This window comes from Stegastes partitus, unplaced genomic scaffold (genome assembly GCF_000690725.1).
Source record: "Stegastes partitus isolate 25-593 unplaced genomic scaffold, Stegastes_partitus-1.0.2 Scaffold1197, whole genome shotgun sequence".
NCBI lineage: Eukaryota > Metazoa > Chordata > Actinopteri > Pomacentridae > Stegastes > Stegastes partitus.
Genome location: NW_007578928.1, coordinates 48,884 through 64,902, shown reverse-complemented (window position 1 = coordinate 64,902; position 16,019 = coordinate 48,884). Strand labels below are relative to the sequence as shown.

General features: G+C 39.8%; 1 protein-coding gene across 1 annotated transcript in view; it reads left to right on the top strand.

The window, feature by feature from the left end:
- The window catches only part of ryr2a (ryanodine receptor 2a (cardiac)), a 173,064-nt gene that overhangs the window by 113,755 nt on the left and 43,290 nt on the right, over nucleotides 1-16,019 (top strand). The window contains 21 exon segments of the mRNA XM_008297199.1: nucleotides 423-526; nucleotides 1,135-1,270; nucleotides 1,393-1,579; nucleotides 2,096-2,204; nucleotides 2,297-2,417; nucleotides 2,630-2,799; nucleotides 5,018-5,238; nucleotides 5,870-5,960; nucleotides 6,348-6,488; nucleotides 7,244-7,407; nucleotides 7,728-7,806; nucleotides 10,024-10,113; nucleotides 10,627-10,764; nucleotides 10,890-10,967; nucleotides 11,164-11,239; nucleotides 11,603-11,726; nucleotides 12,254-12,369; nucleotides 13,245-13,309; nucleotides 13,438-13,559; nucleotides 13,778-13,827; nucleotides 14,512-14,572. Coding sequence (XP_008295421.1) covers nucleotides 423-526; nucleotides 1,135-1,270; nucleotides 1,393-1,579; nucleotides 2,096-2,204; nucleotides 2,297-2,417; nucleotides 2,630-2,799; nucleotides 5,018-5,238; nucleotides 5,870-5,960; nucleotides 6,348-6,488; nucleotides 7,244-7,407; nucleotides 7,728-7,806; nucleotides 10,024-10,113; nucleotides 10,627-10,764; nucleotides 10,890-10,967; nucleotides 11,164-11,239; nucleotides 11,603-11,726; nucleotides 12,254-12,369; nucleotides 13,245-13,309; nucleotides 13,438-13,559; nucleotides 13,778-13,827; nucleotides 14,512-14,572 — 2,443 coding nt within the window.

Here is a 16,019-nt window from a genome sequence, read left to right as displayed (position 1 = left end):
AAAGTTAAATATTGTTGCAAAGTTATGCAAGACTAAAAGTATGTGTTTTGGAATGTTTTTGTTTTTAATTCAACTCAATTTAGGAATACATGTCTTGAAAGAAAGACCAGAAAACCTTAAAATAAGTCATGACATGCATTCTTTAAACATTTAATTTCTCACAAGCAGCTTCCTGTTAAAATAAGATACAAACACCAGAAGGAACAAAATATTATTTTATGATATAGAAAAGATAAGTGTTGTCTCCAATAAGTATTGGTGTGCTGCGATATATATGTCTTAATTGGACTTCCTTGTGTTTTTATTGTTCTGGAATGAAAAATATGACTAATGAATTGTTGGTTAAAAGTCAAGGACTCCTCTCCTCTCCTGACTTGCTTTTTCTCACTCTCCTCTCCATTCTTTCTGTCTCCTCTTCTCAGCATCTCCATCTATGCGAGGATCTACTCCTCTAGATGTAGCTGCAGCATCAGTCATGGATAACAATGAGCTGGCCCTGGCTTTAAGAGAGCCAGACCTGGAGAAGGTGAGATTGACGAACTCCTACGCACACTTAAGCACACGAGGAAAATGTGTGTCACAATATATCAAAAATTCTAGAGTTGCTTTGTTGGAAGACCACCATGGAAAAGTTGATGTATTGGCCACGCAAAATGTCAGGAAGAAACTTTAATGTGCAATCGTTAACATTTGAAGCCTGCTAACAAGAACAAGTGTATTCTTTTTCATTAAAACTGTTGGTATTTATTTGATATTCAATTTTAAATCACTTAATGTTCTTTAAAAGTTTCCATAATTAGTTAGTTAATTAATCAATTAGTTACTTATAAATGCAAAATCACCTGATTCTGACATTAAAGAATTTCAAGGTAACTAATATTCTGTGTTTTTCAATAAAAAGTGAATAAACTGCCCTTGTAAGCTAAGATTCCAACACCCGCGTGAAGAACAACTGCCTTCCTTAGTGCCTAAAAGTTTAGAAAAGTTGTTTATTTACTATTTTTAAGTTCATGCAGCAAAAAAAAGGCATCAGCATCTGAAGACAGGCCCGATGTTAATGTCTGTTAGTTGCAGGGCTTGTGTTTACTTCCTTTCACTCCAAAAATCAACAGAATATGTCATTTGCCTGGGCAGGTGGTGCAGTACCTGGCAGGCTGTGGGCTGCAGAGCTGTGCGATGCTGGTCCGTAAAGGATACCCTGACATTGGCTGGAACCCTGTGGAGGGGGAGCGATACCTTGACTTCCTGCGCTTTGCTGTCTTCTGTAACGGTGAGAACTTAAAAAGTTTTAGCTATGCTCAACACAGATCTAAACTCTTTGTTGGTGAATGGGTTTTTGGCCTTTAGCTTTTTGACGTGAACTTAATGACACTGTCCCTGTTGTGTGGCTAGGTGAAAGCGTGGAGGAGAATGCCAATGTTGTGGTGAGGCTTCTTATTCGCCGACCAGAATGTTTTGGGCCTGCTCTTCGAGGTGAAGGCGGTGATGGGTTGCTGGCAGCGATGGAGGAGGCTATTAAGATCTCTCTTGACTCCTCCAGAGATGGTCCCTCTCCTACATCTGAGAGCAGCAAGACACTGTAAGACATCACTTTAATGCTCATTTACAGGTCAATTATTCAGTCCTGACCCACATGTTATCTCTTCTAACCTGAAGACACATTCCAGATATGTGTATGAAAATTCACTGAATGGACAGAAATCTTTTGCATACTCTAAGCAAGTTTCCAAGTGCAAATAGTGGTGTTAGCAGCACTACAAAAAAGTAGCACGTTGATGACTTTACTTCAGTTGGCTGACAAGACCATTGACATTTTTATTGTGCTGGTAAAACAAGCATCTCCTTTTGTTTCAGCAAGTATGGGGGAATTCTTGGCGGAAGTTCCGTGTAGGTGCTCATACACTGCCGTGTTGTGTAAACTATCATGTAGCTGTTCTGGGGTACTTTTAGTTGAGGCTTCATACTCATTTGCTTAGTGGTTTGTTTGATACCAAATAACCTGCAAAACTGCAAACTAAACTTAATGCTATCGGGAGAACAATCCATATATAGTATTTGTTAGCAGTTAATATGTGTGTCTATGTGTGTGTAGTAGTGACATGCAGGAGGAAGAGGAAGATGATACCATCCACATGGGAAATGCCATTATGACCTTTTATGCTGCTCTCATTGACCTGCTGGGCCGCTGTGCTCCAGAGATGCATGTGAGTGACATCAGATTGAACAGACACTCACACCCACACACAGACTAATATAGATACTGTACTTAATCTAACCTTACCTATTTTTACATCAGCTAATCCATGCTGGGAAAGGTGAAGCAATTCGCATCAGAGCCATTTTGAGGTCACTCATTCCCATTGAAGACCTGGTTGGAGTCATCAGCATTCCATTCTCAATGCCTAACCTGGGTAAAGGTAAGCAAATTATCCAGCACTCCCCTTGCCTGACATGCATAAAACCATAATACTGATTTTTAAACAGGTTAAAGAGAAGATTCAAGATTATTATGTGCAGCCATGAAATAACAGCAGCATTTGAAGCAATTCTTAATAATTAGGACCCGTCATCTTTTAACTGTCAATCTTGTTTCTGATGTGTGTGTTTATGTGTCCCTGTGGATGTATAGATGGGTCCGTTGTGGAGCCCGACATGTCAGCTGGTTTTTGCCCAGACCATAAAGCAGCTATGGTCCTGTTCCTGGACCGTGTCTACGGTATAGAAGACCAGAATTTTCTTCTCCACCTCCTGGAGGTTGGATTCTTACCAGATCTGAGGGCTGCTGCCTCTCTGGACACTGTAAGTTTGTCTTTGTGTTCATACACTTGTTTGCTGTCTTTTCTTCCACTCTGTTTCCTTGAAGCCTCTGTGGATCCACAGTCCACTCATGTGACTGTTGTCACTTATGCTGCCTGAAAATACCTCTTCTCCTGTTTTGTTTAACCTGTTGGGGCAACAGACCTTAACATTGCTTTTACTGGACTATAGCAGTGGTGGAAATAAGTGAGTACATTTACATAAATCAAGTTTTTGTACTACTTTATTCTACTTTTTGCTGCTTTTCCTCATTTTTTAAAATATGATATATATAATATCACTCTTCTTGTTCCACAACAATACTTTTGTAATATAGTTACTAGTATATTTACTATTGCAAATTAAAGATTGACTGTTTTCAGTCAGTGATTGCACTAAGCATTCAAATTTCCATCCCTTCCTCTCAGTTCAATTGTTCTCAAAGTATTTATTACAGCGAGGTGTAGTGAATATGAGATGAAACTGCAAAACTTGACCTTTGTTTGTCCATCCATCCATCCATTATCTATACACCACTTAATCCTCACTAGGGTCACGGGGGGCTGGAGTCTATCCCAGCTGACTTAGAGTGAAAGCAGGGGACACCCTGGACAGTTTGCTAGTCTATTTCAGGGCTGCACTTATAGACAGACAACTAAGCACACTCACATTCACACCTATGGACAATTTAGAATCANGCACACTCACATTCACACCTATGGACAATTTAGAATCATCAATTAACCTCAACATGTTTTTGTACTGTGTGGGAGGAAGCCGGAGAACCCAGAGAAAACCCACACTGCACGGGGAGAACACACAAACTCCCTAGTTGCTTATGTGTGTGACAAATTTAATCATGATTACAACCAGCATGCAGTTCTGCATCCATCTCCACACCCACTGGCCTTCTTTGTATAACATGTGATGATACCTGGATATGCTGATATTTACGCAATGACGTTAATTTCGTATTAGAAGTAAGAGCAAAATATTCAATTCAATTTCAATTAAATTTTATTTGTATAGCGCATATTTACAACAACAAGTCATCTCATAGCGCTTCACAAAGGCAGAAACAGAAACACCCAACAATCCAAAACTTCTGGATTCCCTATAAGCTTCAGCAGTCCGCAAGCAGTCCACAACAGTGGGAAGGAAAATACGTGCCTATTTTGCCACCTCTGCCAGGAGACTACTGTATGTGAACACTTCAGAACTTCAATGAAATGTAGGGGCAGCTGTGGCTTTGGTGGTCAGGTGGGTTATCCACTAATCATTAAGGCTAACAGTTTCAATCCACTGCCCTTCCATGTACTGAACATGCAGTTAGCAGTTCCATCATGGTGTGTAGATGTTAGCTTAATGCTATCAGTTAGTTTACTCACGTTAGCGACACTGAGTTGGCACCAGGCCCAGATAAGATACCAATGTGTTACGTAACAATAGCGGGACATCAGTGTTTTGAGAAAGTCTATTTAACTTCTGTTCTGAGTTACCTTAAACTAATAAGTCTACCTTTCCTCTGGTAAGTCGCTGCCCTAGTCTCCAGGACGACTCTCCTCTGAGTGACCTGGAGCCTGGTACTGGACGTGATGTCACTTTCAAGGCCACGCTCTCTCGAGTAATTAACGTCACATTACGCTCCCAAAGAGCAGAGACTGAACAAGATAGTTATCTGTAGTTTACCTTAGTACTCACCAGTAATTAACGTCGTATGAAAGAAAGAAAAGAAAATTACAAAAAAAAGTAACTGTATTGAAAGTGCATCAGTAGTAACGACTTAGCAATACTGACAGGGTTCTCTCTGCACAGTGGGTAGTTTTACTTTTATACTTCAAGAACATTTTTCTGTTAATATTTAGACACTGCTTCTTAAGGAATCTTTTGAATGCAGCGCTTGAAATGGTAACAGATTATCTTGACACAAGAATATGGCTACTTCTAGATCAAGCATCTGTTATACCACTGGTCCACAGAGTTTTATGATATGGCACACAACAACAACCTGAGCAAGGGCCTACGTTCTAAGTTTGAAGGGCATTTAAAGCTTCTATATGACCTTGCTATAAATACGAACCAGCTCTGAAAATCAAATTAACTTCACAGAGCTTTTAAAATCACACTGGAGAGGAAATAATCTTTATTTTCTAAATGCAGCAACAGCAGTCATTAAAAATATTATAGAATTTCTCTTATTCTGTCTCTGCCTGTGTTTCAGGTTGCTCTCAGTGCCACAGATATGGCACTCGCCCTCAACAGGTATTTGTGTACAGCAGTGTTGCCTCTATTGACCAAATGTGCTCCACTGTTTGCGGGGACGGAGCCATTCGCCTCACTGATTGACTCACTCCTTCACACGGTCTACCGCCTGTCCAAAGGCTGCTGCCTTACCAAGGCCCAGAGGGATTCCATAGAGGAGTGTCTGCTAGCTGTTTGTGGGTAAGACTGAACTCCTACAATGATGGCTTTTATATATAAATGTCTTAGGAGTCCAATGGTTTAAATAGTCAGGAAAGCATGTAATATACTGACAAGACCAGACAAGAGGTGCTTAGATGCTATCTAAACTGGCTTCACAGAAACAAAAAAATATTTGAAATAATAATGAAGCTATTTAAATTCTAAGTGTATTTTGGCTTTGACTCCTTCAGTGCCCTCATTGGTAACCAATCTTATTTACGTGTCAGTTTGACATGGGATCTTAAATAGGATCTTCACTTACCAGAAGCTGCATGAGCTTTAATACACTGTAACTTCTGAATGTACTCATATTTTAAGTGTGCATCATTCTTAACATCTCTGAACTGAAACTGACTGTTGCGAATATATTTAATGTCAGTTTCTGCAATTTATGTATTTTTAAAAACAGTTTCTCCTTGTTTCACTATTTGACCTTTCATGGTTTTTGTTTTGTTTTGCCTTGGGATCAAATTGAGCCTTTCTTCATAGTTTATTTTAGTAAAGTCATTCTTACTATTTTATCTACAATGTTGTTATAGTGCTAACACTGGAGAATGCATTCTGTTTTTACAAATAACCCACTAATGCTTGTCATCTCAATAATGCACAGGAAGCTAAGGCCTTCAATGATGCAGCATCTGTTGAGGAGGCTGGTGTTTGATGTTCCTCTGCTTAACGAACACACCAAGATGCCTCTAAAGGTGAGAAACACATCCGTTTTTTTGTGCACAGTCAGTCCACTATTGCTTTTCTGCCTTGTGCATGAACTACCACCTGTAGTGCTAGCAAGTGTATTCTTGTCTAGGATAAATTTGTGATCATGTGTTATTGTAATATAAATAGGAGAAATGCATCTATTTCATTTGCTATATTCAAAGTCACCTTCTATAATACGACACATTCAAAAAATAAATTTATTCTAATTCTGTCACCATGAGTGTAAAGCAGCATGATCCCATTCATACAAATGTGTCAGTGCTGTACATTATTAACAATTCATTATAGTGTCTTGCATTCTGAAAGTGTCCAACTTGCTATGTTGTTTTAAGATGCTTACTGCTGAATAATGTGTTCTTTACTTTCCCCAGCTGTTGACCAATCACTATGAGCGTTGCTGGAAGTACTACTGCCTTGCTGGAGGTTGGGGCAGTTTTGGAGCAGCTTCAGATGAAGAACTTCACCTCTCCAGGAAACTATTCTGGGGAATATTTGATGCTCTGTCACACAAGGTGAGGCTCTAGTTTGGGTTTGTTTGTATAGAAGATCAAATGAAAATTAAATAAATTAGGTGATAAACAAGTGAATGTGTACAGGATGCTCACAGTTACACTTTTATTAACCTTGGGGACAAAGCCTTTTTAAACACTTCAGTATGCTAGAGGTTAATATATCCTGACTATTATTTGTCAGTATGGGTCAAGCTCAGAACACAAAATTTTCTGCATTTACAATAATGCTATTAATAGCATATTTCTTTGTTAGACCCATTCAATCTGGAAAATACACACATATTTTCAACGCCACACGCCCACTGTCAGCTTTTTACGCGTTGTGGAAAAATACCAGATGGATGGAATTATTAATTCTTTTTTTCTCTTCAACATTAGGCAATAATTCTGAAATCAGTAGGTAAGTAAAAAAAAAAAAAAAAGGAAGGTAAAAATTAGATCTTGCAGAATGGAAAAAAAAGTTGTGGGTTAGAGTTCTGTGTTATGAGTTTGAGTGACCCTACCTTAGACAACATTCAATGATTGTCTAAATCTGGAGACCAAGTCATTAGCTTTGGACATTAGTCGTTTTGTGTGCTTTTCACTCATGTACAGGAGCTGCAGAATGTTAGTTTTCCACTATCATCTGCAATGCACTCTTTTTTACAACATGGGCAGAACCAGATAAAATGCAATGTGCAGTGGAAGCAGAACAGTGTTGTCCAATGATGTATAGAGCAGCACACTCACACACCATGAATGTGTTCATGCTGTAGCGGTATGACCAGGAGCTGTTCAAGCTGGCGCTGCCATGTCTCAGTGCTGTGGCTGGAGCTCTTCCTCCAGACTACATGGAGTCCAACTACATGGCCATGATGGAGAAACAGTCATCAATGGACTCTGAAGGAAACTTCACTCCACAACCTGCAGACACCACAAGGTATGCAACATATTTATTTCTGCTGTGTTACATACACATACGGCACTCTATTTTTTATTTTTATTTTTTCAGTTATTTTTGGTTCAGATCCAAATTTAGAATTTTATAAAGAATTCCTTAAAGTTTAAAAGATAGGCCATGTGACAAAAATAATTAAATCATTTTGTAGCACTGTTTGTACACTGGTATAAATCCAGATGCTGATTCAAATTACTTAACATTCATTGTTGACTTGGCTTTGTCTGCAGTTCAGACCAGCCTTGACAGCAGTTGAGCCCATTTACATTTATCTGAATGTTTTTTCTTTCTTTCTTTGTCAGTGTGACTGTCCCGGAGAAACTGGACTATTTCATAACCAGATATGCAGAGCACATCCATGAGAAGTGGTGTATTGAAAGGGTAAGTAGGCAAGAGGTCTCATAATGTTTTAATGGCTATCTTTGCTAAATGTTGTACTTTCTCACCTTAACAACAAATGTACAATTGATACTTCAAGACATGTTATCTGGTATGTCAACACTGCACTGACTGGCACCATTATTGAAAGTCATTGATAAGCAAAACGCAGTTACACATATCATCACATTATCACCCACATGTTCACTCATGTTTTATGATTGCTTGGGGCTACAGTTTTTTTGAAGTCTGTCTTCAGTCATGGATTTGAACCCACAAAATCTCATTTCACGGAATAAAAAACATATTTCTTCCATGAAAGTAATTCCTATTGTGCAAAATACTGGGTTAAATGTAACTCTTCACTGTTTCTTCTGCTTTAGCTGATGGCTTTTTTGGACCCAAATGCAGAACAAAGATTTGGTCACTTTCACCACTGTTGTTTCTGTTCTGTGATGTACACTAAACCCTGACCAAAAGTCTTTAAACAAACCATTGTTACAACAGTACAAACAGGAAATAGACTGAAAAATGCACGACTTGGAAGGCTCCCTAAAATCCAAAGGATTTATTGCACAATAATCAGGCAGAAGTATCTAAATCACAGAAACAAGCTTGATAGTCCCAAACAGGCTGGTTCACAAAAATACACAGGTGACACTGGAGAATTCACAAAGGAAACAGCTGGGACGCTGGCATGAGGCAAGTCAACCTAAGACACTTGGTGTGAAGATGTCACACCTTGACACTCACCTTGTTTTGGGGAGCACCATTCGATGGTGGTCCTCCACCTGCTTTCTCTCTAATTTCTGAGAAGAATCTGTGGGGCATGGGTCCAGGTGCAACTGCAATGCTGAATACGGGCCACAACAAATAGGACCACAGCCTCCTTTTCCAGGGAAGAGATCAGGGTGGTTGGTAGCTATAGGTGAACTGGAAGGAGCTGAGGACAGTGGAGGAGCAGGGCAGGGTGTTGTGGGCATTTTCAATCCAGATGAGCTGTTTTCTCGAGAAGCTGGGGTCGTGGGAGGCCAGGCAGCATGCTTTGTACAGGCCCACCATTGTAACAGCTGCTCCCAGATCTGCATCTGCTGGCACCAAGTGGCCTCATTGTCCTGTTATGGTTTTTCAACCTCAATGCAAGAGTAAATTGTAAAGTTTCAAAAGGTTTATTGCAAAACAGTCTTTGTGATGGAAAAAAAAACACAAGGAGAAGGAATCTGAAGACGAAGATGGTGTTGCAGGTGAATCTTGTAATTCATGGCTCCAGAAGTCTGGTGACTCTGAGCGTGGCATGTGGCTTGATGAGATGGCTGCTGGAGCTTGATAGTGGGACTAAGCTGGCAAGGACATGACCAGAGGAGACTGGAACACAAAACAGCAAAACAATCTGGCAAGGAGTGAAGTGACAAGGCAACGTTTGAATACTTCAGCAGTTGACTAATGGATAATTCTCAGGTATGTCAGGTGATTGCACACAAAGAGGAACAGTTGGCCACAGCAAGGCACAGAGACAGAGGACAAAAAGGACAGGGAGAAAAAAGTGGAATCACAAAGGAATGCAGCTATTTGCAGATCTGTAAAGTTCTTGTTTCGGTCTCCACCCATTTATCGGCTACTTACTCACACACACCAGCTCACTCTGACTACTCAAACACTGCAAAACTACTTTGTGCTACACAACGGCAAGTTGTAGTTTTGAGGTAATTCAGCCATACATGTTTGAGCTGAAAAACCTATTCTGGGAAAGAACAGTGGTGTTGATGCTAAACGCTCCACCCTGCCAGGTGACAGGATTGGTTCCTTAGGTTCATTGGCTGCCTGATTATGTGTTTTTGAGACTCATTAGTACACTGCAGCTTTGAGGTAGAAATGTTCAGCCATGACTTTGACTGCTTATTTCACCAAAGATGTGTCTTTCAGCATATAGAAAATACAGCGTAGACATGTTAATAAGGTAAAAATGATGCTTTTCGCTGAAGAGGGTATTAAAGTCAATGATTATCATACTGCATTCTTCAGCGTAAGAAACAATTCTAGCAAGAACACAATAAATCCAGTATTAAAAGAGAAATATGTATGTATTGAAAGAAATATTTGTAAAAACATTGTTATTGCAAAAACCAGAGCATTTTTTTTGTCTTGGTAAATGCTAATGTTCTAATGCTATAATATAAGAAAATACTAATTTTGAAATAACTCTGTATTTATGTTTTCTAGTTTTCCAATGGCTGGTCGTACGGAGATCAGATGTGTGAAATCAGCAAGAGTCACCCTCTACTGAAACCATACAAGGGCATCTTTGAGAAGGTAGTCTCCACATGCAGCTTTCTAAGCGTTCATACAGGGTATTCCACTATCTGCAGTCAACACAACACTGTTCTATGAATGCCAGCTCTGGGCCAGTGTCAACTCATAGAATCCTGATTCTGGTTAGCAAACTACCTATTAGCCACTGTTAGCTCAAGCAGATGGGCATGTACCATGGTCTGTATTTCACTTAATTTGAATATTGTTTGCTGAAAGAGCAAACCAAATGCTTACCTGAATAACAGTACATGGTAACATGTATTCTCTTTTTCTGCAAAAACTGTTCAGCCATAGATTGGCAGAGGTTTTTGAAATATTTTAATAATTAGCAGTCAGAGTACTGTCTCAGTCTGCAACAAGCAGCAGTCTTAACTGCACATCTAAGTAAATTATCTTTGAAACCAGTTGAAACTTTTTTGTTCTCAACTTACCATGGACACTTCATATTGTAATAATGGTGACAAAGTTTTGTAGCTGTTAGAAGTGTTATAAAGTTGGGTTGTAATATTGCAGGATAAAGAGGCGTACTGCTGGCCAGTCAGAGAGTCTCTGAAGACCATGCTGTCGTGGGGCTGGAGCATTGACAGGATCAGAGAGGGAGACCCTGCCAGCCTCCACAACAAGTCCAGAAGGATATCACAGGCCAGTCAGGTACATATGAACATAGCACCTACAAACCTAACATTTACTTTGATGTGATGTAAAGGGTATTTGAAGACACAAAAAGGAAAATTGTGTGAAAAGTGGCATCAGACAGCAAATTCTACCTCCCACAGCTGTCTTTTGAAGGAGCTGCAGCTTTCAGCCCAAGACCCATTGACATGAGCAATGTTACACTGTCCAGGGACATGCAGGTAAGTCAGACAAAATATTTGATTGATTTATAAACTGATAAAATAAAATCTATGATCAGATAGCAGAAAGACATTCCTAAATTTAGAGCTAAGGGAGAATTTTTACAATCATGTAAATGGATATTAAGGATAGATGGATGAACTGATCTGTGCATCTGTAGCAGAGTCACACGTGTTGAATATTGTGCTTGTCCAGTCTATGGCAGAGCTGCTTGCAGAGAATTATCACAATATTTGGGCCAGGAAAAAGAAAATGGAACTGGAAGCCAAAGGTAAATCCTACACACACATCTCTACAACAGGGTTTCTTCTAACTTTTTCTTTAATTTAATTTAATTTTTTTTTTGGACAAAACGATGATGAAAAGATTCAGAATTATTCAAAACTGTGCATTTTAACAATGATCTAAAAATATTTTATTAAAACAAAAACATCAAGGAAATACAAGCATTAATTTCCTCTTATTTCCTCTGAGATGATGACGAAGCCATTCATACATTTAATGATAAATTATTAAAAAAAAAAAAAAAATAAGAGTGTTGAGGTGGTTCATTACTGCTGTACAGTGGCTTGACTGACCATTTAAAGTGTAAGTTTTCTAAAGGTTCACTGTGCTTTGCTGCTGTTGTCTCCAGGTGGAGGAAACCATCCCTTGCTGGTCCCTTATGACACACTGACTGCCAAAGAGAAATCCAAAGACAGAGAAAAAGCACAAGACATCCTCAAGTTCCTCCAGATTAATGGTTACACTGTGTCCAGGTAGGAAATAGGCTTTACATTGTACACCCATGACTGATTTATTTTGAATAGTTGAATTGAAATGTGTGTACATAACAGCATATATTTCTGCTGTGTTTGTGTTCAGAATCTAATAGAACATGTCTGATATTCTTATATAATATCTGACCTAGAGTTAAATAATATCACATTTACCAAATATCAAAGTCTGTATGTCCAGTACAGATGTACTGTCTGTGGTGGGCTTAGTCTGACTTACCACAGAGTGTAAGAAGACGGAAATAGCTGGCCAAGTTAGTCAAATTTAACGACTGTACCACCTATAGATTTTAGTTACTTAAGTAAGATACATTGGCTTTTACTTTTCCTGATTTCACCCTTGACAGCCATTTTTGCAGTTTGTTCCTTACTTAAAGTGTTTGCGCTAAGCTAAGCTATCAGCTGCCAGAAAAATAGATTGGGACAATGGGGAGATTAAATAAGTCTGGACAAGATGAAAAATAACTTTCTAGACTGTCAGATAATTCCTTTGTGCATGTTGCTTCCAGAGGGGTGAAGTCACAGGAGCTGGATACTCCAGCAATAGAGAAACGATTTGCGTACACCTTCCTCCAGCAGCTCATCACATATGTTGACCAGGCCCACCAACACATGGTGGAGTTTGGTAAGAATCCTCTCCTGTCTAATGAGTCATAAACAGATGACAGCGCATGCCAAGTACCATAACTGAACTCCTGTTTAGATTCCCAAAGGTTGGTGCAAAGAGGAAGGTTGCCTTATTGCTAAAATGACAGTGTGATGGATGGGTGGGTGCAATAAGCAGAGCATGTCTGCGTAAGCTGTAGTGTTTTTGTTGCACTACATGTTACACCCTATTTTTAAAAAGGCCATTCAAATTATTATGTATTGCCACCTAGTATGCTTTTGGCAGCTATTGACAAGGAGACTCCTGCAGAGTGGTGCAGAGATTTACTGCAGGACACACCAGCACCATACACAAAAATCACTCTCAACCCTTATCTATCCAATCACTATTATTTTCTATGCATGGTCAGTAGTGTCAGGGCATGGACGCTGATGACACTGATGATATGCAGCATTACGATTAACAAGTTCTGTTGTGAGCACTTGCGTAGGACCAGTATTATAATGGATATAATGGATAAATTGTGACCTCACATCCTGTATTATATGCATTAATTTTTTTAGCTCATGAGAATCTGCCTCAATGCTGCAGATATGAAAAAGAGAAAATCTAAGTCACGTGATGTGCCCAAGCTACCAGTACATTGTGAAAATGGCAAGTGTACTTTTCACTTGGTGTAGCCGTTTAAAAACAGAAGAACGCAGTTGGGGACAGCAGGTATTGATAGAGGATGCCCTGTTCACTATACTCTTTGCACCACCCAGTGAACTTGGAAATTGTGTTGTGAGGGAAATAATCTTGCTTCTAGCTTACTCACTTGAGGCAGGGTCCTCATGTCACCTCATAAATCCATCCAGACATCACTATCTTTTTCTGTTCTGCCTTTTATTTAGATCTTGGAACGAAGCCGAAGGGAGAGAAGGTTCCTCACGAACAGCAGATCAAGTTCTTTGGAAAGGTCATGATCTTTGTTTGATTTATCTAGCAGTTTGGTATTTGACTGCATGAAAACAACTCTGGATAAATTGAAGCAAAAAATCCTCTTTTCTGTACTGACAATGTGTGTATGGGACATTTTACCCCCAGGTTGTCTTGCCTTTGGTGGATCAGTACTTTAAAAACCACAGGCTGTACTTCCTGTCCACAGCCATCCATCCAATCAGCAGTGGTGGCCATGCCTCCAACAAGGAGAAGGAGATGGTGACAAGGTGAGTGTGGCAGCAAGACTACTGTAGGGTATACAACTTTGTCATGCATTATTGCTGAAATATGAAATGAAACCTTAACTGTATGTTGAAGACTAGTGTTTCTGTGTATGACAGCAACTGAGCCAGCTCTCCTCAACTTTTCCTCATCTGATTGTCTCACACCTTTCTTTTATCTTCTTCTGCTTCTCTCTCTATCTCCTGTCATTGAATCTTTTCAGTCTTTTCTGCAAACTGGGAGTTCTTGTCAGACATAGGATATCCTTATTTGGTAAGGAGAGTGTAACTAACTTGTTGGATGACATCTTTATACATGTAAAATGGATTTTCTCAAAGTACTCTGGAGGTCCAAAGTACTTTCAATATGGTGACAATATGGCCATGTTTTCAGAATTGTTTCATTGACATGGTACCAAAGTATCTGTTCTCTTCGATGTGTGCATGCATGGTATTGTGAGTGTTTGTATGCCCATCCTTTGCTCAACAGCTGTGTGTGGTGTGTGGTGTTGAATTCCACCGTGTCCTTGCAGTAAAAAGATGTTCCACATCTGGAAACTAAAAACTAATATTGCATGAAACAGGCGCATTGGAGAAAGGAAAGACATTGGTTATTGGTCAGGCCATCAGAACTGAAAAAAATATTGCTGCACATTACCCAAGGCTCAATAAAATGGCCTGGAGTTAATAAGAGTGGCATGCTGTCTTCCACACTTTCAAACTTTTAATTTAAAAGGAACATCTTTTTCATTTGAATATGCTGTGTCAGTCACAACAACACAAATCTGGTGGATGTGATTTCATACAGACAACCCCTACTGATGTAAACGAGTGTAGTGTTGTTGTCTTAGTATGCTTTTGTGCTTAACTTTTGCAAGACAGACATGACTGCCAACTCTGCTCTTTCTGTGAATTCAGTTGTTTGTTTTTTGTTTATCATGTGATCTCTGCTGTTCAGGTAACAATGCCACATCCATAGTCAACTGCCTGCAAATACTGGGACAAAGCCTGGATGCCAGGTGAGAGAAGAGATGAACCTGGATTTCTGTGTGTCTGTTTACCGGTTGTCATGACACCAGGGGTCCATTTCACAAAGCAGGTTCAACAAACTCTGAGTCTAGTCCTGAATTCTGAGACAGGAAACTCTGAGTTTCTGGTTCCAGAACAGCGGATTTGAGTTAGTTTAATCAGCTCAGAGTAGTTTCACCTGGAGTTAAGCACGTGCACCACGACTATTAAAAGCCAGCATCAATGGAGCCCAGATTCAATGCCTCACCATGGCAACAAGGAAAAGGAGGACTGCGTTCCCCCCCCAAACTAGAATTGGAAATCTTAATGCGCTCATACGGCGAGTTTGAACATGTTTTTAGAAAGAAGTGTAACACTGCTGCAGCTGCAAAACAGAGGGAGATGGTGTGACGAACATTGCTGCTCGGGTCAGTGCATAAGTTTAAATGTCGTCCTTTGCAATCACAATAATATTACAGGGGGAAACTCCTTGAATGGTAGCCTATTAATTTATTTTAATATAAAGACATTGTTCAAGTCTGAGGTTGCAGCACAATGTCATCAACAGAATATCATTTAAAATTAACTGAACAGATCTCTACATCATTCACCTGCAATCCTGTGGATCTCCTCCTTGATGGCTCTGACAGGTTTATGTCCAGGGAAAACAACAAAGATGAGTAAAAGCCATTTCAGGGTGAGGCACACTTTTCTGACCGCCCTGCATACACTTACCTTACTCAAGGGCTCTGCATCTCAGACATTGTACAAAAAACTTCCCTTTCGCAAAGAAACGCAGAGCAACACACAATATCTGCTGGGATGTGGGGCCATGACTATGGTTGGTAATACTGCACATGTAAGAATGGATTAGGTTGTATGTAGATGAGAGACCGTGACGTGAAACGGTACCGCTCAAAAAGATAACTGTCTGGAAATGCTAGAACATCTATGCGTGGTCTGATAACCGTCTCCCGACGAATATTTAATTCTCTGTGCAGTAATGCTGCACCTTCCTCCATGGGATCGTTATTAAAAAGCCATGCCATGCTAGTGAAAAAAGTCGCCTCCTACTGTGCCTAATGGACTTCAATACAGCCTACTGACTGTGATTTTTTTTAATGATTTTTGACAGACGGCAGAACTAGGCTACGCCAAACTCGCCTGCTGACTGAATGAATGAGTGAGGAAATCAAATGGCGTGTGTGGCTAAAAGAGGGCGGAGACGGAGAGAAACTCGAGGTTCATTGAGAAAAACCTGGTCTCGACCATGTTAGGTTCATAGAGTCTGTTACTATGGTAACTGACCGAGACCTTAAGTTACCTCTCTCTGTGAACCAGACTACCCCTCTTCCTCTGGTTTGAGTTATCTCCCTTTGTGAAATGGAAAACTCTGAGTTTCCCTCATTTCAGGGTTAACAGACTCAGAGTTTTCACTAAACCTGCTTTGAAATGGAC